This window comes from Lichenostomus cassidix, unplaced genomic scaffold (assembly GCF_008360975.1).
Source record: "Lichenostomus cassidix isolate B80296 unplaced genomic scaffold, HeHo_3.0 HiC_scaffold_34, whole genome shotgun sequence".
In the NCBI taxonomy this organism is placed as follows: Eukaryota; Metazoa; Chordata; class Aves; order Passeriformes; family Meliphagidae; genus Lichenostomus; species Lichenostomus cassidix.
This window is the reverse complement of record NW_028147431.1, coordinates 567,290-589,148: the sequence shown is the minus strand read 5'-3', so window position 1 is coordinate 589,148 and position 21,859 is coordinate 567,290. Positions and strand designations below refer to the sequence as shown.

Sequence of the window (21,859 nt, the reverse complement as noted above, 5' to 3'; positions counted from 1 at the left end):
CAAGTGACCACTGAAGTGACCACAGCATTGGTCACTCTGGTCACCCCAAACTGACCACCCCATTGGTCACTCTGGTCACCCCAAACTGACCACAGCATTGGTCACTCTGATCACCCCAAACTGACCACCCCATTGGTCACTCTGATCACAGAACTGACCACAGCATTGGTCACTCTGGCATGTGGTCAGTCCTGCAAGGGTCACTCTGTCAGTGGTCAGTCCCTTGAACTGACCACAGCAATGGTCACTCTGCCCCCCCACAAACTGACCACAGTGTTGGTCACTCTGCTCCCAAGATGACCACAGCATTGGTCACTCTGGTGTGGGGTCAGTGCCTCGAACTGACCATAACATTGGTCACTCAGTAAAACTGACCACAGCATTGGTCACTGTTCATCCCAAACTGACCACAGCAACGGTCCCTCTTGTCAGTGGTCAGTCTCACCAAGGGTCACTCAGCCAGTGGTCAGTCCCTCAAGGTCAGCAGTGGTCACTCTGCCTTGTGGTCAACACCAATCCTCCTGAACTGACCAGAGCAGTGGTCACTCTGTTCATCCCAAACTGACCACCCCATTGGTCACTCAAACTGACCACCCCATTGGTCACTCTGTCAAACTGACCACCCCACTGGTCACTCTGATCACAGAACTGACCACCCTATTGGTCACTGTTTACCCCAAACTGACCACAGCAGTGGTCAAACTGACCACCCCATTGGTCACTCTTCATCCCAAACTGACCACCCCATTGGTCACTCTGTCCAACTGACCACCCCACTGGTCACTCAAACTGACCACCCCATTGGTCACTTGGCCCAAGATGACCACCCTATTGGTCACTCTGATCACAGAACTGACCACCCCATTGGTCACTCAAACTGACCACCCCACTGGTCACTCTGTCTCCACAAACTGACCACCCCATTGGTCACTTGGCCCAAGATGACCACCCCATTGGTCACTCTGATCACAGAACTGACCACCTCACTGGTCACTCAAACTGACCACCCCACTGGTCACTGTCCAACTGACCACCCCACTGGTCACTCAAACTGACCACCCCACTGGTCACTCTGCCCCGCCCCCCGATGACGTCACCCCCAAAGTTAATCACCCCAATTAACTCCCGAGTCGCTAATTTTTAATTTTTAATTATTTATTCATTTCTCTCCGCTCTCCCCGGGGGGAGGGGGCGGGGCTGGACAGGGGGGCGGGGCCAGCCGGGAGGGGGCGGGGCCTGGGGCCGCCCCTCCCCCCCGTGATTCCCGGGCCGCCCCTCCCCCCCCGGCGGGTGGATTGGGGGAGGGGGTGGGGGGAGGGGAGGGGGAGGGGCTGCTCCGGAGCTCCGCCCCTCCCCCCTCGGGGAGCCCCGCCCCCCCCGCGCGCCCCTCCCCCTCCCTCCCCTCCCCCCGGGCTGCAGGGTGGGGGAGGGGCGAGGCCCAGCCCCGGCGGCGCCGGCCTGCGGAGAGAGGGGGAGGGGCTGAAATCACAGAGACCCCAAACAGGGACCCTGAGAGACCCCAGACCCAAAATCATACAGACCCTGAGAGACCCCAGACCCAAATCATAGAGACCCCAGACCCGAAATTATACAGACCCCAAACAGAGACCCTGAGAGACCCCAGACCCAAAATAATACAGACCCCAAACAGGGACCCCAGACCCTAATCATAGAGACCCCAGACCCGAAATAACAGAGACACCAAACAGGGACCCCAGACCCAAAATGGGGACCCTGAGAGACCCCAGACCCAAATAATACACAGACCCTGAGACCCCAGACCCAAAATAATAACCCAAATAACGGGGACCCCAGACCTGAAATAGGGACCCTGAGAGACCCCAGACCCAAAATACAGACCCCAGACCCAAACAGAGACCCCAGACCCGAAATAGACCCCAAACAGGACCCCAGACCCTAATGGGGACCTTAAACCCAACACGGGGACCCCAGACCCAAATAGGGGCCCCAAACAGGACCCCAGACCCGAAACCAGGACCCCAGACTCACTGAGGGACCCCAGACCCGAAATAATAGGGACCCTGAGAGAGACCCCAGACTCAAATAGGGACCCTAAACCCTAATGGAGACCCCAGACCCTAACGGGGACCAAATGGGGACCCTAAACCCAAACCCGAGAGACCCCAGACCCAAAACAGGGACCCTGAGAGACCCCTGACCCACTGAAAGACCCCAGACCCAAATCCAGACCAAATCAGAACCCCAGACCCAAAAAAGAGAGACCCTAGACCCAAAATGGGGGCCCTAAACCCAAAATGGGGACCCCAAACAGGACTCCAGACCCAAATGGGGACCCTCAGAGAGATCCCAGACTCACAGAGAGACCCCAAACAGGACCCCAGACCTTAATGGGGACTAAATTGAGACCCCAGACCCAAATCAGAGAAACCCTAAACCCAAACTGGGGACCCTTAGAGAAACCCCTGACCCAAAATAGGGACCCCAGACCCAAAATGAGGACCCCAAACAGGACCCCAGACCCAAAACTGGGACCCTGAGAGAGACCCCAGGCCCCCTGAGACCCCAGACCCAAAATGAGGACCCCAAACAGGACCCCAGACCCAAAATCGGGACCTTCAGAGAGACCCCAGACCCCCTGAGAGACCCCAGACCCAAATGGGGACCCCAAACAGGACCGCAGACCCAAAATCGGGACCCTCAGAGAGACCCCAGACCCAAATGGAGACCCCCAGGGACTCCCCCAGACACCCCCAACCCCCCATTGCCGTATTTGGACATAACCCCGCCCCTTTTCCCTTATTTGGCCATAGCTCCGCCCCAAACACCTTATATGGCTTCAGCTCCACCCATTTTCCCATATTTGGCAGAAGCCACGCCCCCTTTCCCCTATTGGACACAAGCCCCGCCCCTTTCCCATAATAGGCACAAGCCCCGCCCCATTTCCCTTATTTGGGACAGGCCCCGCCCCTTTCCCATATTGGGCAGAAGCCCCGCCCACCTGCCCTATTTGGCCATGGCTTTGATCGCGACAGCAGCTTCCTCTGTCATCGCCGACAGCACCGTGATCTGCGGGGGGACACCAGTAAAAACCAGTTCAGACCAGTACAAACCAGTGTAAACCAGTTCAGACCAGTGCAAACCAGTGCAAACCAGTTCTGACCGGTCTAAACCAGTTCTGACCGCTGCAGACCAGTGAAAACCAGTGAAACCAATGCAGATCAGTGCAGACCAGTGAAAACCAGCTTAGACCAGTGTAAACCAGTTCTGACCAGTTCATCCCAGTTCATCCCAGTGCAGACCGGTGCAAACCAGTTCAGACCGGTGCAGACCAGTGAAAACCAGTGCAGACCAGTGAAAACCAGTTCATCCCAGTGCCTTCCCAGTTCACCCCACTCCATTCCCAGTCTCTCCCAGTTTCCACCCATTCCATCCCACTTCAGCCCAGTGCATCCCAGTGCAGACCAGTCCATCCCAGTGCCCTCCCAGTGCATCCCAGTCCATCCCAGTGCCCAATAACCCCATCCCAGTGCCTCCCAGTTCAGCCCAGTGCCTTCCCAGTTCCCTTCCAGTCCATCCCAGTTCAGCCCAGTCACTGCCAGTCCATCCCAGGTAATCCCAGTTCCCTCCCAGTTCATCCCAGTTCATCCACATCCCTCCCAGTTCCCTCCCAGTTCATTCCAGTCCCCTCCCAGTTCAGCCCAATGTCTTCCAGTTCATCAAAGTCTCTCCCAGCGTCCTCCCAGCTAACCCCAGTGCTCTACCAGTTCATCCCAGTGCCTCCCAGTTCAGCCCAGTCATTCCCAGTTCCCAGCCAGTGCAGCCCAGTGTCCTCCCAGTTCCTCCCAGTCCATCCCAGTCACTCCCAACTCATCCCAGCCCATTCCCAATCCATCTCAGTGCTTCCCAGTCACTCCCAGTTCCCTTCCAGTCACTCCCAGTTCATCCCAGTGCCCTCCCAGTCACTCCCAGTCCCCCTGCAGTGCCCTCCCAGTGCATCCCAATCATTCCCAGTTCCATCCCAGTTCCCTCCCAGTCCCCCCGAGTTCCCTCCCAGTCCCCCCCAGTCCCATCCCAGTCCCTCCCAGTCCCCCCCAGTCCATCCCAATCCCATCCCAGTCATTCCCAGTCCATTCCCAGTCACTCCCAGTCCATCCCAGTCCCTCCCAATCCCCTCCCAGTTCCCCCAGTACCAGGATCTCCTCCCCGCAGTCGTATTTCTGCTCGATCTCCCTGCCCAGCTCTCCCTCCGGCAGCCGCAGATCCTCTCGCACCTCCCCGCTGTCCTGGAGCAGCGACAGGTACCCGTCCTGGATCCCGATCAGCTGCAGGTGAGACAGGTGAGACACAGGTGAGACACAGGTGAGACACAGGTGAGACAGGTAACACAGACAGGTAACCATCCTGGATCCCGAACAGCTGCGGACAGGTGAGACACAGGTGAGATCAGGTATGGACAGGTAACACACAGACAACTACCCGTCCTGGATCCCGATCAGCTGCAGGTGAGACAGGTAAATCAGACAGGTGAGATACAGGTGAGAGACAGGTGAGACAGGTAACACACACAGGTAGCTGTCCTGGATCCTGATCAGCTGCAGGTGAGACAGACAGGTGAGACACACAGGTAACCCATTAACACAGACAGGTACCCGTCCTGGATCCCGATCAGCTGCAGGTGAGAAAGTAAATCAGACAGGTGAGACACAGGTGAGACACAGGTGAGACAGGTAACACAGACAGGTACCCGTCCTGGATCCCGATCAGCTGCAGGTGAGACAGGTGAGATACAGGTGAGACCGGTAGGAACAGGTAACACACACAGGCAGCCATCCTGGATTCCGATCAGCTGCAGGTGAGACAGGTAAATCAGACAGGTGAGATACAGGTGAGAGACAGGTGAGACAGGTAACACAGACAGGTAGCCATCCTGGATCCCGATCAGCTGCGGACAGGTGAGATACAGGTGAGACACAGGTGAGATCAGGTAGGAACAGGTAACACACACAGGTACCCATCCTGGATCCCAATCAGCTGCAGGTGAGACAGGTGAGACAGGTGAGATACAAGTATGGACAGGTAACACAGACAGGTAGCTGTCCTGGATCCCGATCAGCTGCAGGTAAACCAGACAGGTGAGACAGGTAATCCATTAACACACACAAGTACTCATCCTGGATCCCAATTAGCTGGGGACAGGTGAGACAGGTGAGACAGACAGGTGAGACACACAGGTAATCCATTAACACACACAGGTAGCTGTCCTGGATCCCAATCAGCTGGGGACAGGTGAGACAGACAAGTCAGACAGACAGGTCAGACAGGTGAGACAGGTATGGACAAGTAACACATCCTGGATCCCGATCAGCTGCAGGTGAGACACGTGAGACAGACGAGACAGACAGGTGAGATCAGGTATGGACAGGTAACATGCACAGGTAGCCACCCTGGATCCCGATCAGCTGTACAGGTAAACCAAACAGGTGAGGCAGGTAAATGAGACAGGTGAGACACACAGGTAACCCATTAACACAGACAGGTAGCTGTCCTGGATCCCGATCAGCTGCAGGTAAATCAGACAGGTGAGACACAGGTGAGACACAGGTGAGACAGCTGACAGAGACAGGTAGCTGTCCTGGATCCTGATCAGCTGCAGGTGAGACAAACAGGTGAGACACAGGTGAGACACACAGGTAACCCATTAACACACAGGTAACCATCCTGGATCTCGATCAGCTGCAGGTGAGACAGGTGAGACACACAGGTAACCCATTAACACAGACAGAGGTAGCTGTCCTGGATCCCGATCAGCTGCAGGTAAATCAGACAGGTGAGACACAGGTGAGACAGACAGGTAACCCATTAACACACACAGGTAGCCATCCTGGATCCTGATCAGCTGCAGGTGGGACAGGTGAGACAGACAAGTGAGATACAGGTGAGACAGGTATGGACAGGTAACACATCCTGGATACCAATCAACTACAGGTGAGACAGGTAAATCAGACAGGTGAGACACACAGGTAACCCATTAACACAGACAGGTAGCTGTCCTGGATCCCGATCAGCTAGGGACAGGTGAGACAGACAGGTGAGACAGTTAAATCAGACAGGTGAGATACAGGTGAGATCAGGTAGGGACAGGTGACACAGAGAGGTAGCCGTCCTGGATCCCGATCAGCTGCAGATAAATCAGACAGGTAAATGAGAAAGGTGAGACACAGGTGAGATACAGGTGAGACAGGTAACACACACAGGTAGCCATCCTGGATCCCAATCAGCTACGGACAGGTAAATAACACAGGTGAGACAGGTAAATGAGACAGGTGAGCACAGGTGAGACACAGGTATGAACGGGCACCACACACAGGTAATTGTCCTAGTCCCCAATCAGCTACAGGTGAGATACAGGTGAGACACAGGTATGAACAGGTAACACACAGGTAGCTATCCTGGATCCCAATCAGCTATGGACAGGTAAATACCACAGGTGAGACACAGGTGAGACAGATAACACACACAGACAGGTAGCAATCCTGGATTCCAATCAGCTGCAGGTAAAAGACAGGTGAGACACACAGGTAACTGTCCTGGATCCCAATCAGCTGTACAGGTGAGACACAGGTGAGACAGGTAAATCAGACAGGTGAGACACAGGTATGGACAGGTAACACACACAGGTAGCCATCCTAGATCCCAATCAGCTATACAGGTGAGACACAGGTACGGACAGGTAACACACACAGATAATCGTCCTGGATCCCAATCAGCTACAGGTAAATACAGGTGAGCCAGGTGAGATCAGGTGAGCACAGGAATGAGAAGGTAAAAACAGGAGCACACAGGTAGGAACAGGTAGGGACAAGTGACACCAGGTGAGCTCAGGTAACCCAGAAACACCCACAGGTATCTGTCCTGGATCCCCATCAGCTGCACAGGTGAGACCAGGTATGGACAGGTGAGACCAGGTATGGACAAGTACAGACAGGTAATGACCCAGACAGGTATGGACAGGTGAGATCAGGTGAGCTCAGGTATGGACAGGTACAGACAGGTAATGACTCAGACAGGTATGGACATGCACAAATGAGGACAAACAGGTATGGACAGGTAAAACAGGTACAGACAGGTAAAAACAGGTATAGACAGGTGTGGACAGGTAGGGACAGGTGAGGACATGGAGAGACCCAGGGACTCTCCCAATGACACACCTGGGCTGCCACCTGCTCACCTGGGGACACCTGAGCCACCCAGGTGGGGTATGAGACCCCCAAATGCGGGGCTGAGACTCACCTGGGCCAGAGTCACCTGACACCCCCCCCAACCTGGGCCTCAAGGTCCTGGGACCTCCCAGGTAAGGCTTTGGGGTCTCTCACCTGCCCAGGTAGGATTTGGAGTATCTCACCTGCCCAGGTGAGGGTTCAGAGATCCTCCCCAGCTCCACACCTGGGGCTCCCACCCTCCCCTGGGCACCCCACCTGCACCTGAAGGTGTCACCTCACCTGGGCTCACCTGGGCATATCCCTGCACACCTGTGGTCCTGCCCAGCTCACCTGACAGGTGTGCGCTCACCTGACAGGGGTTGTGCTCACCTGTCCCAGGTGTGTTCCCTGTCCCCAGGTGTGCTCCTAGGTGTGTTCCCTATCCCTCACCTGTCCCAGGTGTGCTCATTACCTGTCCCAGGTGTGTCCCCAAGTGTATTCATTACCTGTCCCAGGTATGTCCCTCACCTATCCCCAGGTGTGTTACCTGTCAGACTCATCTGGAAGTCACTGCGTGTGATGTTGGGCACATCCACATTTTGTTACGTGCTCAGGTGTGTCCCCAGGTGTGTTCACTACCTGTGCCAGGTGTGTCCCCAGGTGTATTCCTCACCTGTCCTAGGTGTATTTACCTGCCTCAGATGTATTCATTACCTGCCCCACGTGTGGTCCCAGGTGTGTCCCTCACCTGTCCCAGGTGTGTGACTCACCTGGAAGTCGTTGCGTTTGGTGTTGGGCACATCCATGTTGTGAGTGGAAGGACAAATATCCCCAGGTGTGTTCATTACCTGCCCAGGTGTGTCCCCAGGTGTGTCACCTGTCAGACTCACCTGGACGTCGTTGCATTTGATGTTGGGCACATCCATGTTGTGAGTTGAAGGACAGATATCCTCATGTGTGTTTGTTACCTGCCCAGGTGTGTCCCCAGGTGTGTCCCCAGGTGTGTTCACTACCTGTCCCAGATGTGTGACTCACCTGGAAGTCGCTGCATTTGATGTTGGGCACATCCATGTTGTGAGTGGAAGGACAAATATCCCCAGGTGTGTTCATTACCTGCCCCAGGTGTATCCCTCACCTGTCCTAGGTGTGTCCCTCACCTGTCCCAGGTGTGTCCCCAGGTGTGTCACCTGTCCCAGGTGCGTCCCCAGGTGTGTCAGACTCACCTGGAAGTCGTTGCGTTTGATGTTGGGCACATCCATGTTGTGAGTTGAAGGACAAATATCCCCAGGTGTGTTCATTACCTGCCCCAGGTATGTCCCCAGGTGTGTCCCTCACCTGTCCCAGGTGTTTCCCTAGCTATATTTACCTGTCTCAGGTGTCAGGCTCACCTGGAAGTCGTTGCGTTTGATGTTGGGCACATCCATGTTGTGAGTGGAAGGACAAATATCCCCAGGTGTGTTGATTACCTGCCCCAGGTGTGTCCCCAGGTGTGTCCCCAGGTGTGTTCACTACCTGTCCCAGGTGTGTCCCTAGGTATGTCACCTGTCAGGCTCACCTGGAAGTCATTGTGTTTGATGTTGGGCACATCCATGTTGTGAGTTGAAGGACAAATATCCTGATGTGTGTTTGTTACCTGCCCAGGTGTGTCCCCAGGTTTGTCCCCAGGTGTGTCCCCAGGTGTGTCACCTGTCAGGCTCACCTGGAAGTCGTTGCGTTTGATGTTGGGCACATCCATGTTGTGAGTTGAAGGACAAATATCCTCATACTTCTTGCCCGTGAAGATGTCGATGCCAACCAGGTGCACCTGCGGGGAACTGGGGTGACTGGGAGGAACTGGGAGAGACTGGGATGGACTGGGAGAGACTGGGAGGGACTGGGACAGACTGGGAGGGACTGGGAACACTGGGAGCACTGGGAGAGGCTCTACTGGGGTTACTGGGAGGGGACTGGGATTGACTGGGAGGTACTGGGAGCAACCCTGTTGGGGGTACTGGGGAAGAACTGGGAGCACTGGGAGAACACTGGGAAGGAACTGGGAGAGACTGGGATGGACTGGGAGGGAACTGGGGGTTACTGGGAGGGACTGGGATTAACTGGGAGGGGAGTGAGGGTTTCTGAGAACACTGGGAGAGCACTGGGAGAGACTGGGAAGGACTGGGAGGGACTGAGAAAGCACTGGGATGGACTGGGAAGGACTGGGAGTACTGGGAGCAGCTCTACTGGGAGTACTGAGGGGCAACTGGGGTTACTGGAAGGGACTGGGAACACTGGGAGGGAACTGGGAGGGGATTGAGGGTTACTGGGAGCACTGGGAGAGCACTGGGAGGGATTGGGAGTAACTGGGAGCACTGGGAGAGGTTTTGCTGGGCTTACTGGGAGGAAACTGGGGTTACTGGGAGGGTCTCTATTGATGGTACTGGGGAGGAACTGGGGTTACTGGAAGCAACTGGGAGGGACTGGGAAGGACTACTGGGGCTACTGGGAACACTGGGAGCCAACTGGGAGCCAACTGGGAGCTAACTGGGAGCAAACTGGGACAGTTGAATCCCTCAGGGATAACTCAGGCTGGGAATTTCGGAATTCCCAGGGGAAATTTGGGATCCAAACCAGGATTTTTGGGATCTCGGAATTCCCAAATTCCGATTTTTGGGATCTCGGAATTCCCAAATTCCCATTTTTGGGGCATTTTTTGGGCTCTGAACCCCAAAAAAATGCCCCACGAGAGGCTCTGATCGCTCAGGGATAACTCAGGCCGGGAATTTCGGGATTCCCACTGGAGAACTTTGGGATTCAAGTCAGGATTTTAGGGATCTCAGCATTCCCAAATTCCTGATTTTGGGGCATTTGGGGCATTTTTTGGGGGATCAGAAGCCCAAAAAAGACCCAAATCACTCCAGGGATAATTCAGCCCAGGAATTTGGGATTCCCATGGGGATTTTGGGATTCCCACCAGGAATTTGGGATTCAAGCCAAGATTTGGGATTACTCTCCATTCCAAAATTTCTGATTTTGGGATGTTTTTTGGGATTTTTTTTGGATTTGAATTGGGATCAGAGCCCAAAAACTGCCCCACAAGAGACTCCAATCCCTCAGGGATAACTCAGGCCAGGAATTTCCGATTCCCACCAGGAATTTTGTGATTCCCTGGCAATTTTGGGATCCCCTGGCATTCCCGAATTCCTGATTTTGAGGCATTTGGGTCATTTTTTGGGGGATCAGAAACCAAAAACTGCCCCACGAGAAGCTCCGATCCCTCAGGGATAACTCAGGCCAGGAATTTCCGATTCCCATGGGGATTTTGGGATTCCCACCAGGAATTTGGGATTCCCACAGGAATTTCCGATTCCCACGAGGATTTTGGGATTCCCACCAGGAATTTCGCCATTCCCACTACAAATTTGGGATTCCCACAGGAATTTCCAATTCCCACCAGGAATTTGGGATTCCAATGGGGATTTCGCCATTCCCACCAAGAATTTCTGATTCCCACCAGGAATTTTGGGATTCCCACCAGGAATTTCACCATTCCCACCAGGAATTTCCAATTCCCACCAAGAATTTCCAATTCCCACCAGAAATTTGGGATTCCCACAGGAATTTCACCATTCCCACAGGAATTTGGGATTTCCACCAGGAATTTCCGATTCTCGGGAGGATTTTGCGATTCCCACCAGGAATTTCCAATTCCCACAGGGATTTCACCATTCCCACCAGGAATTTCGGATTCCCACCAGGAATTTCGCCATTCCCACCAGAAATTTGGGATTACTCTACATTCCAAAATTCCTGACTTTGGGACATTTTTTGGGATTGGAATTGGGATCAGAACCCAAAAAATACTCCAATCCCTCAGGGATAACTCAAGCCAGGAATTTGGGATTCCCATGGGGATTTCGCCATTCCCACCAGGAATTTCTGATTCCCACCAGGAATTTTGGGATTCCCACAGGAATTTCACCATTCCCACCAGGAATTTCCAATTCCCACCAAGAATTTCCAATTCCCACCAGAAATTTGGGATTCCCACAGGAATTTCACCATTCCCACAGGAATTTGGGATTTACACCAGGAATTTCCGATTCTCGGGAGGATTTCGCCATTCCCACCAGGAATTTCCAATTCCCACAGGAATTTCTGATTCCCATGAGGATTTCTCCAATTCCCACCAGAAATTCGGAATTCCCACAAGAATTTGGGATTCCCACCAGGAATTTCTGAATCCCAGCAGGACTTTCCAATTCCCACAGGGATTTCCACATTCCCACAGGAATTTTGCCATTCCCACCAGGAATTTGGGATTCCCACAGGAATTTTGCCATTCCCACCAGGAATTTGGGATTCCCACAGGGATTTCGCCATTCCCACCAGGAATTTGGGATTCCCACATGGATTTCAGGATTCCCACCAGGAATTTCCAATTCCCACAGGGATTTCACCATTCCCACCAGGAATTTCCAATTCCCACCAGAAATTTGAGATTCCCAGCAGGAATTTCCAATTCCCAGCAGGAATTTCCGATTCCCGTGAGGATTTTGGGATTCCCAGCAGGAATTTCCAATTCCCACGCGGATTTCACCATTCCCACCAGGAATTTGGGATTCCAATGGGGATTTCACCATTCCCACCAGAAATTCGGGATTCCCAGCAGGAATTTTTGGGATCCAGGGTACCTTGGCGTGGCCGTGTTTGCCGGTTTTGGAGGTGCTCATCTCCACGATCTTGCAGGGACGGCCCTTGAGCACCACGAAGCCGTTCTTGCGCAGCGCCGAGCACTGCATGGGGAAGGTGGCCGAGGCGCCTGCATCGCCCGTCTCGAAGTCCAGGTCGTCGGCCATCGCCTCTCTGGGGGGGAGAAATCACCCAAAAATTAATGGGAAAGTCTTGGAAAAATTGTGGGAAATTTGTGGGAAAATTGTGGGAAATTTGGGGGAAACTGGGGGAAAATTGCGGGAAAAATCGCGGAAAAAAATCGCAAAATATCCCTCCCATCTCAAAGTCCAGGTCGTCAGCCATCGCCTCTCTGGGGAGGAGAAATCACCCAAAAAAATCAGGGAAAAGTCACTGGAAAAATTGTGGGAAAAATCGCGGAAAAAATCCGGGAAAATTACAGAAAAATCCCCAAAAAAATCCCTCCCCGTCTCGAAGTCCAGGTCGTCAGCCATCGCCTCTCTGGGGAGGGAAATCACAAAAAAAATTATGGAAAGTCTTGGGAAAATTGTGGGAAAACTGTGGGAAATTTGGGGGAAAATCCTGGAAAAACTGGGGGAAAAATCGCAGAAAAATTGGGGGAAAATTCCAAAAAAGTCACACAAAATCCCTCCCCGTCTCGAAGTCCAGGTCGTCGGCCATCGCCTCTCTGGGGAGGGAAATCAGAAAAAAATTAATGGGAAAGTCTTGGAAAAATTGAAGAAAAACTGGGGGGAGTTGTGGAGAAATTGGGGGAAAAATCGCGGAAAAAATCGCAGAAAAATCCTGGAAAAGTTAAAAAAAAAAATCGCAAAAAAATCTCTCCCCGTCTCGAAGTCCAGGTCGTCGGCCATCGCCTCTCTGGGGAGGGGAAAACACCCAAAAAATTAATGGGAAAATCTTGGAAAAGTCACTGGGAAATTGGAGGGAAATTGTGGGAAATTTGGGGGAAACTGGGGGAAAAATCACGGAAAAAATCGTGGAAAAATTCTGGGAAAATTTTTAAAAATTGCAAAAAAATCTCTCCCCATCTCGAAGTCCAGGTCATCGGCCATCGCCTCTCTGGAGGGAGAAAACACCAAAAAAATTAATGGGAAAGTCTTGGAAAAAATTACCAAAAAATCCTGGGAAAATCACTGGAAAATCTGTGGGGAAATTGTGGGAAAATTGTGGGAAAAATCGCAAAAAATCCCTTCCCGTCTCAAAGTCCAGGTCGTCAGCCATCGCCTCTCTGGGGGGGGAAATCAGCAAAAAAATCATGGAAAAGTCACTGGGAAATTGTGGGCAATTTGGGGGAAATTGGGGGAAATTTGTGGAAACAATCGCAGAAAAATTCCGGGAAAATTAAAAAAAAAATTGCAAAAAATCCCTCCCCATCTCGAAGTCCAGGTCGTCAGCCATCGCCTCTCTGGGGAGGGGAAAACACCCAAAAAATTAACGGGAAAATCTTGGAAAAATTGTGAGAAAACTGTGGGGAAATTGGGGGAAAAACCGCAGAAAAAATCGCGGAAAAATTCTGGGAAAATTGTGGGAAAAATCGCAAAAAAATCTCGTCTCGAAGTCCAGGTCATTGGCCGTCGCCTCTCTGGGGGGGAGAAATCAGCAAAAAATTATGGAAAAGTCTTGGGCAATTGGGGGGAAATTGTGGGGAAAATTGTGGGAAAATTGTGGGAAAATTGCGGGAAAATTTGGGGAAAAATCATGGAAAAATTCTGGGAAAATTAAAAAAAAAAATCGCAAAAAAATCTCTCCCCATCTCGAAGTCCAGGTCGTCAGCCATCACCTCTCTGGGGGAAAAAATCAGCAAGAAATTCATGGAAAAATCATGGAAAAGTCACTGGGAAATTGGGGGGGAATCCTGGAAAAATTGGAGGAAAATTGTGGGAAAATTGTGGGAAAATCGAGGGAAAATCCCAAAAAAAATCCTGGAAAAAGCACGTAAAAATAAAAAAAAATCCCCTAAAAATCCTCCAAAAATCCTGGGAAAATCACTGGAAAATCTGTGGGGAAATTGTGGGAAAATTCTGAAAAATTTGGGAATTTTTTTTTTTTTTAAATCCCCCAAAAAATCCTGAAAAAAGCCTGTAAAAAAAAAAAAAAAAATCAAAAAATCCCCCAAAATTTCTGGTAAAATCATGAAAAAATCCTGAAAAAATTCCCCAGAAAAATCTCCCAAAAGATTCTGAAAAAATCCCCAAAAAATACCATAAAAATCCCTGAAAAAATCCCCCAAAAATTCTGGAAAAAAAATTTTTAAACCCTGAAAAAAATCCCCTAAAAATCCCTGAAAAAATCCTGTAAAAATCCCTGAAAAAATTCCCCAAAAATTCTGGAAAAAAAATTTTAAAACCCTGAAAAAAATCCCGTAAAATCCCTGAAAAAATCCTGTAAAAATCCCTGAAAAAAATCCCCCAAAAAATCCTTGAAAAATCTCCAAAAAATCCCATAAAAATCCCTCAAAAATCCCAAAAATTCTGAAAAAATCCCGGAAAATTTTTTTTTAAAATCCCAAAAAAGTCCCCAAAAAATCCTGGAAAAATTCCAAAAAAATTCCTGGAAAAATGGGGTTAAGGGGAGCTGGAAAAATGGGGTTAAGGGGTGGATGAGTCGAAAAAAGGGAAATTTGGGGGTTGGAGGAGTTAAAAATGAGGTTGAGGATGCCAAAAAGTGGGGTGGGGACCCCAAAATGGGAGATTTAGGGGATGAAAATCCTAAAAAGGGAGATTTGTGGGTTGGGGAGTCAAAAAGGAGATTTTTGGGGTGGAGACCCCAAAAAAGGGAGATTTGGGGGGTGGGGACCCCAAAAAAAGGGGTTGGGGGTGCCAAAAATGGGGTTGGGGACCCCGAAAAAGTGGTTAGGGACCCCAAAAATGGGGTCAGGGGCTGGGAAACCCCAAAATTTAGGGGGTCAGGGCGAAGGGAAACCCTAAAATTTGGTGCCTTAGGGTGGGGAAAACCCCAAAATTTGGAAAACCCCAAAAATCTGGGGGTGGGGAAGGATGGGGAGATCCAAAAAGGGGTTTGGAGATATTTGGGATCCCCAAAAAATGGGTGGAGACCCCAAAAATGGGGGTCGGGGGTCCTTAAAAATTAGGGGAATTCAGGGAACCCCAAATTAGGGGAGATTTGGGGGATGGAGAAGTGGAAAAAAAGGGTTGGGAACCCCAAAAAATGGGGGGTGGACCCCAAAAATGAGGATAGAAACCCCAAAATTGGGGATAGAAACCCCAAAATTGGGGGAGTTGAGAACCCCAAAAATGGGGAATCCCAAAAAAGGTCAGGGGAAGCCAAAAAAGGAGAATCAGGACCCCAAAAATGAGGTTGGGAACCCCAAAAATGGGGCTGGGAGTGAGGGGAACCCTAAAAAAGGAGGTAAAGACCCCAAAAAGGAGCTGAGGAACCTCAAAAATGGGGATTTGGGGGAATTTTGGGGATTTTTGGGGAATTTTTTTGGATTTTGGGGGATTTGGGGGGAAATTTTGGGAAACTTTTGGGGATTTTTGGGGAATTTTTAGGGCTTTGGGATCCTCAAAAATGGATTGGGGAAAATCCCATTAGGAATTTGGGGCATTTGGGGACACCTGGGGAACTCCAGGATCCCAAAAATGGGGTTTGGGATCCCCAAAAATGGGTCTGGGACCCCCAAAATTGGATTTGGGATCCCCAAAATTAGGGTTTGGGACATTCAGGGACACCTGGGGAACTTCAGGATCCCAAAAAATGAGCTTTGGGATCCCAAAAATGAGATTTGGGATCCCCAAAAAGAACTGAGGACTCCCCCACACCCAATTTGGGATCTTTCCCCCATTTTTGGGGTCCCCAAACCACGACAGGAACCCCAAATTTGGGGGTGGGGGAGGGGAGGTGACACACCTGGGGACCTCAGCTGACCAGAACCCCCAAAAATCCCAAAAAATCCCCCAAAATCCCAAAAAATCCCAAAAAATCCCACCCTGGGAGGGAGAATTTGGGGGTTTTGGGGGATCCCGGTGTGGTTTTTGGGGTTTTCCAGGGGATTTTGGGGTTTCCAGGCTGGGATTTTGGGGGAATCCCCATAGTTTTTGGGGGTCCTGAGGGGGAATTTAGGGTTTCCCAAAGGATTTGAGGGAATTTCAGGGAGATTTTGGGGTTTTTTTGGGGGTTTTTCAATGCGGAGGGAAATCCTTTCCTTCCATCCCAGACACCCCAAATCCTTATAGGGAGTTGGAAACACCCCAAACTCCTTATATGGATTTTAGGGGATCCCCAATTCCTTATATGGACTTTGGGGGTCTCCCCATATCCCCTATAAGGACTTTTAGGGTCTCCCCGTATCCCCTATAAGGATTTTGGGGTCTCTATATCCCATATACGGACTTTGGGGTCTCCCATATCCCATATAAGGATTTGGGGTCTCCCTGTATCCCCTATAAGGACATTGAGATCTCCCCATATCCCCTATAAGCATTTTGGGGTCTCTATATCCCCTATAAGGACATTGGGGTCTCTCCACATCCCCTATACGCATTTTGGGGTCTCTATATCCCCTATAAGGATTTCAGGGATCTCTATATCCCCTATTAGGACTTTAGGATCTCCCCATATCCCATATAAGGACATTGGGGTCTCCCCATATCCCATATAAGGATTTTGGGGTCTCCTCCTATCCCCTATAAGGACTTTTAGGGTCTCCCCCTATCCCCTGTAAGGATTTTGGGGTCTCCCCACATCCCATATAAGGAACTCGGGGGTCTCCCCACATCCCCTATAAGGACTTTGGGGTCTCTCTATATCCCCTATAAGGACATTAGGGTCTCCCCATATCCCCTATAAGGAACTCGGGGGTCTCCCCCTATCCCCTATAAGGATTTTAGAGTCTCCCCACATCCCCTATAAGGACTTTGGGGTCTCCCCATTTCCCCTATAAGCATTTTGGGGTCTCCCCGTATCCCATATAAGGTCTTTAGGGGTCTCCCCACATCCCATATAAGGAACTTGGAGGTCTCCCCATATCCCATATAAGGAATTCAGGGGTCTCCCCACATCCCCTATAAGGATTTTGGGGTCTCCCCCTATCCCCTATAAGCATTTTGGGGTCTCTCTATTTCCCCTATAAGGATTTTGGGGTCTCTATATCCCCTATAAGGACACTGAGATCTCCCCATATTTCCCCTACAAGCATTTTAGGGTCTCCCCATATCCCACACAAGGACCTTCGGGGATCCCCGCACATCCCCTACAAGGATTTCAGGCTCTCTAAATCCCCCATAAGCATTTTAGGGTCTCCAAATCCCCCATAAGGATTTCAGGCTCTCTCCCTCCCGCCGCCACGCGGCTCCCTCACGGCTCGCCGGGGGGGGGGAAGGGAACCACCGCGCGGCGCGGCCTAGCTCGGCCCTGAGGGGAAACCCACCTCCGCCACGCCTCAATCCCAGCCCGGCTCTCCCCCTCCGCCGCCCTCAGCCGCTCCCAGCCCGCCGGCAGCCCCGGCGAGGCCCAAAACTCACCGCCGAGCCCGCCGAGCCCCGAACCCGAACCGCCGCCGCGCTGGAGCTGCTGCAAGCCGCGGGCTCACCGCGCATGCGCAACCCGCCCCGGGCGGAGGGGGGAGAGGAGCTGCGCGTGCGCGGGGAGGGCGGGAGGGGGAGGTGGCGGGAATTGCGCATGCGCGGAGCGGAGGGGAGAGGGAGGGGCTGAGGTGAGGCGGGAGCTGCGCATGCGCGGAGCGGCCTCGGCTCCACCCTGCGGCCATCTGCGCAGGCGCCGTGCGCCCCCCCCTCCGCCTCGCTCGCACTTCTCGAGAGATTTCGCGGCGATCAGGCGCGGCGCCTCACCGCCCTCGACTTCTCGCGAGATTTTGGGGGCGCTGGGGGTCTAACCCACCCCTGTCCTCTCGCGAGATTTCTGCCTAGCCGAGCCTAACCCACGCCTTGTCCTCTCGCGAGGTTTCGCCCCGATGAGGGCAGCGCCGCCCGCGAGTTCTCGCGAGATTTGGCGCACGCGGGGAGCGAGGCCTCAATTCCCCCTTTCGGAGCCGGATGGTTGCCATGGCGACGCTCATTAGGCAAATGAGGCTAATGACGCCCATCGCCTCATCGCCTCCCCTCCCCCCGGCCGCGATCGGCGCTAATTAATCGCCGCTAATTGAGGCAAACGCGGTTTTAGCACTGCGCATGCGCGGCTCGCGTGGCTCCGCCCCAACCCACGTGGGAGCCACGAGGCGCTCGGCCAATCAGACACGAGCCCGGCGGGGATCGACCAATGGGATGCGAGGGGCGGGGCCAGGGGTGGAGGGCCGCTCATCCCAGCAGCGAAATTTGGGGATTTCTACCCAAAAATTGGGATTTTCTACCCAAAATTGAGCTCCGCGTTGGGGGTTGGGTGATTGCCCATCCCCCCCAACCCAGCCGGGACCCCAAAAGGCCCTAATTTTTGGGGTAAAACCCCTAATATTTGGGGTAAAACTCCTAATTTTTGGGGTAAAACTCCTAATTTTGGGGTAAAAACCCTAATTTTTGGGTAAAACTTTAAATTTTTGGGGTAAAACCTTTAATTTTGGGGTAAAACCCTTAATTTAGGAGCAAAACCCCTAATTTTGGGATAAAACCTCCTAATTTTGGGGTAAAAACTCCTAAATTTTGGGGTAAAAACTCCTAAATTTTGGGGCAAAACCTTTAATTTTGGGGTGAAAACCCTAATTTTTGGGTTAAAAACCCCTAATTTTTGGGCTCCAACTCCTCCCAAAACCCTCAGGATTCCCCCAAAAAATTAGGAAATTCCCACCTGGAATTTTTTAATCCCCCCAAAACCAACATTTCCCCCAAATTTTTTTCGGGGATCCCCAAAAACTCGAGGCAAGATCCATCCTCCCCTTTATTTACAACGGGCTGGAGCCCAAAATTCCCCCCAAAAACCCCAGTTAGGGGCTTCCCGAAATCCCAAAAATGGGGAGAAAATCCCAAAAAAAAAAAAAAACAAAAAAACCCCAAAAAAACAAAAAAAAAAACCAAAAAAAAACGAAATTCCAAAAAAACTGGAAAAAAATCAAAATCCGAAAATCCAAAAATAAAAACCAAACCCCTACAAAATCAAAAAAAAATCAAAAACAAAACCTCCAAAACCAAACCCCAAAACCAAAAAAACCCCAAAAAAGAAAAAAAAACCCAAAAAAAAAAAAGAAAAAAACCCCAAAAAAAGGGGGTGCGCCCCAAAAGGGGTCAGAATTTTGGGGTGAAAAAGGCAATTTTAGGGTTCCTCGTGGTTGGCCAGGCACTGGAGCTCGGTGTCCTTCTCGGGGGGCTGCAGCAGGGCGGGGGGGGTGGGATTTTGGGGGTCTCCCCCCCCGGGGAAGGGGCGGCCGCGAGTTTCGGGGAGCAGCAGGAAGGTGAAGAGGGAGAAAGCGCCGAGGAGAGCCGAGAAGAGAAGGAAGACGAAAGGGCCGAGAGCGTCCTGGGGGGAAAAAAGGGGATTTTGGGGGGTTTTGGGGGAAAATCCCCAAAAATCCCCAAAAAATCCTCTCAAAATCCCCCGAAAATCGCCCAAAAATCCCCCGAAAATCCCCCGAAAATCGCCCGAAAATCGCCCAAAAATCGCCCGAAAATCGCCCCGAAATCACCCAAAATCCCCTCAAAATCCCCCGAAAATCGCCCCGAAATCACCCAAAATCCCCCGAAAATCGCCCAAAAATCCCCCGAAAATCGCCTGAAAATCGCCACAAAATCACCCCGAAATCGCCCCAAAATCGCCCCAAAATCCCCTCAAAATCCCCCGAAAATCGCCCCGAAATCATCCAAAATCACTCCAAAATCCCCCAAAATCCACATCCCTGAATAGTTGGGACCCCAGAGCTCCCCCTAAATCCCCCCAAAATTCCCCGAAATCCCCCCAAATCCACATCCCCGGGTACCTGGAGCCCCAGAACCCTCCTAAAATCCTCCCAAATGCCCCAAAATCCTCCAAAACTAGCCCTGAAATCCCATAAAATTCCCACGAATCCCCGAAAATCCCCCCGAAATCCCCCAAAACACCCCAAAATCCCCCAAATCCCACCGAATCCCCCAAAACTCCCAAATTCCCCCAAAACCCCTCAAATCCCCGAAAATCGCCCCAAAAGCACCCAAAATCACCCCGAAATCCTCCAAAATCACCCGAAATCCACAGCCCTGAATACCTGGGAACCCAGAGCTCCCCTAAACCCCTGAGAACAATCACCCCAAAATCCCCCGAAATCCCCAAATTCCACATCCCCGGGTACCTGGAGCCCCAGAACCCTCCTAAAATTCCCCCAAATTCCCGAAAATCCCCCCAAAATCCCCCAAATCCCCCCAAATTCCACATCCCTGAATACCTGGGACCACATAGCACCCCCAAAATCCCCCAAATTCCCCCAAAATCCACCTCAAATCCCCCCAAAATCCCCAAATTCCCTCTCCCGAGGCACCTGGGAACCCATATCCCAAAACCCACCAAAATCTCCACACCTCAAAAATCCTCCCAAAATCCACATCCTTGGGTACCTGGGACCCCATAGCCCTCTTAAATCCCCAAAATTCCCGAAATCCCCCCAATCCACATCCCGAGTACCTGGAGCCCCAGAACCCTCCTAAAATCCTCCCAAATGCCCCAAAATCCCCTCAAATCCCACCGAATCCCCAAAACTCCTCAAATTCCCCTAAAACCCAAACCCCCAAATCCCCAAAACTCCAAACCCGAAAATCCGGAAATCCCCAAATCCCCAAAATCACCACAAAACCCCCCGGAAATCCCCCAAATCCCAAACCCCCTAAAACCCAATCCTCCCGGGGTACCTGCAGCGGGGGGAAGGCCATGGCCACGGCCGTGTTGCTCGCCCAGTTGACTAGCCCGGCCAAGCCCAGCGCAGCCCCGCGCGGCCCGGGCGGGAAGAGCTCCGCGCCCACGAACCAGGGCAGGGGTCCCGGACCCACCGCGAAAAACCCCACAAAGGCCAGAGCGGCGCCGAGAGCCAGAGCGCCCCAAACGGGACCCCCGAGCTGGGGAGAGAGGGGAGAGGTTGGGGGGAGAGAGAATTGGGGATTTGGGGGAGAAATTGGGGATTTGGGGGGATTTGTGTGGGAAATGGGGATTTGGGGGAATTGGGGATTTGGGGGAAAATAGGGAGATTTGGGGGAAGTTGGGGAGAAAGTGTGGTTTTGGGGGAAAATTGGGGAGATTTGGGGAAAAATGAGGGGAAAATTGGGGATTTGGGGAAATTGGAGGGGAATTAGGGATTTGGGGGAGATTTGGGAAAATAGGGGAGATTTGGGGAAAATAGGGAAATTGGGGATTTGGGGGAAGAGGAAGGAATTGGGGATTGTGGATAGGGGAGATTTGGAGGGGACATTGAGATTTGGGGGAGAAATTGGGGATTTGGGGGAGAATAGAGGGAGGTTTGGGGGAGAATGAGGGGGAAATTGGGGATCTGGGGGAAATTGGGAGAAATTAGGGATTTGGGAGGAAATTGGGGGAAATCGGGGAGATTTGGGGGGAATTGGAGATTTGGGGGGAAAATTGGGGATTTGGGGAGGAAATAGGGGCGATTTGGGGGAGATTTGGGTGGGAAATTGGGGATTTGGGGGAGAAATGGGGGAAATGGGGAAGATTTGGGGATTCGGGGTTGGATTTAGGATTAGATTTTGGGGTTTCAGGTGGATTTCGGGTGATTTTGGGGGTCTCACCTTGAGCACCACGCCCAGGGTCCCAGCAGAGGGGAATTGGGTGAATTCGGGTGGGTTTTGGGGTTCAGGGTTGGATTTGGGGATGGATTTCGGGTTTAGGGTTAGATTTTGGGGTCTCAGGTGTATTTTGGGGTCTCACCTTGAGCGCCACGCCCAGGGTCCCGGCGCATCCCATCATGCCCAGTATGGGGGGATTTGGGTGGGTTTTGGGGTTGGATTTTGGATTTCAGGTGTATTTTGGGGTCTCAGGTGTATTTTGGGGTCTCACCTTGAGCGCCACGCCCAGGGTCCCGGCGCATCCCATCATGCCCAGCAGCC

The 21,859-nt window shown here is 52.0% G+C and overlaps 2 protein-coding genes and 2 long non-coding RNA genes across 6 annotated transcripts in view; 1 reads left to right on the top strand and 3 right to left on the bottom strand.

Annotated features, from left to right (window-relative positions):
• The window catches only part of LOC146423068 (uncharacterized), a 50,695-nt gene that overhangs the window by 2,501 nt on the left and 26,335 nt on the right, over positions 1 to 21,859 (bottom strand). The window lies entirely within an intron of this gene.
• The window catches only part of LOC146423069 (uncharacterized), a 50,797-nt gene that overhangs the window by 19,944 nt on the left and 8,994 nt on the right, over positions 1 to 21,859 (top strand). The gene's annotated exons all lie outside the window — the stretch shown is intronic.
• On the bottom strand, positions 1,138 to 17,418 carry LOC146423072 (eukaryotic translation initiation factor 5A-1). The gene is made up of 6 exons (XM_085045126.1): positions 17,354 to 17,418; positions 11,852 to 12,023; positions 8,881 to 8,985; positions 4,173 to 4,304; positions 2,980 to 3,048; positions 1,138 to 1,456 (listed from the first exon to the last, which is right to left on the bottom strand). Exons 2-5 carry the CDS (start codon positions 12,014 to 12,016, stop codon positions 2,986 to 2,988), a joined length of 465 nt encoding a protein of 154 aa, XP_084901252.1. The 5' UTR covers positions 12,017 to 12,023; positions 17,354 to 17,418; the 3' UTR covers positions 1,138 to 1,456; positions 2,980 to 2,985.
• On the bottom strand, positions 19,052 to 21,746 carry LOC146423071 (solute carrier family 2, facilitated glucose transporter member 4-like). Its single transcript, XM_085045128.1, has 3 exons — positions 21,681 to 21,746; positions 20,654 to 20,857; positions 19,052 to 19,295 (listed from the first exon to the last, which is right to left on the bottom strand). Exons 1-3 carry the CDS (start codon positions 21,717 to 21,719, stop codon positions 19,092 to 19,094), a joined length of 447 nt encoding a protein of 148 aa, XP_084901254.1. The 5' UTR covers positions 21,720 to 21,746; the 3' UTR covers positions 19,052 to 19,091.

Coding starts and splice junctions, on each gene's coding strand:
- LOC146423072 (XM_085045126.1), bottom strand. CDS start 12,016: ATGGCCGACGACCTGGACTTCGAGACGGGCGATGCAGGCGCCTCGGCC. Junction 4,305..8,880: donor TCAAACGCAACGACTTCCAG/GTGAGCCTGACA, acceptor TCTCACCTGCAG/CTGATCGGGATCCAGGACGG. Junction 3,049..4,172: donor ACTGCGGGGAGGAGATCCTG/GTACTGGGGGAA, acceptor GTCCCCCCGCAG/ATCACGGTGCTGTCGGCGAT.
- LOC146423071 (XM_085045128.1), bottom strand. CDS start 21,719: ATGATGGGATGCGCCGGGACCCTGGGCGTGGCGCTCAAG. Junction 20,858..21,680: donor CCCTGGGCGTGGCGCTCAAG/GTGAGACCCCAA, acceptor CTCTCTCCCCAG/CTCGGGGGTCCCGTTTGGGG. Junction 19,296..20,653: donor TGGCCTTCCCCCCGCTGCAG/GTACCCCGGGAG, acceptor TTTTCCCCCCAG/GACGCTCTCGGCCCTTTCGT.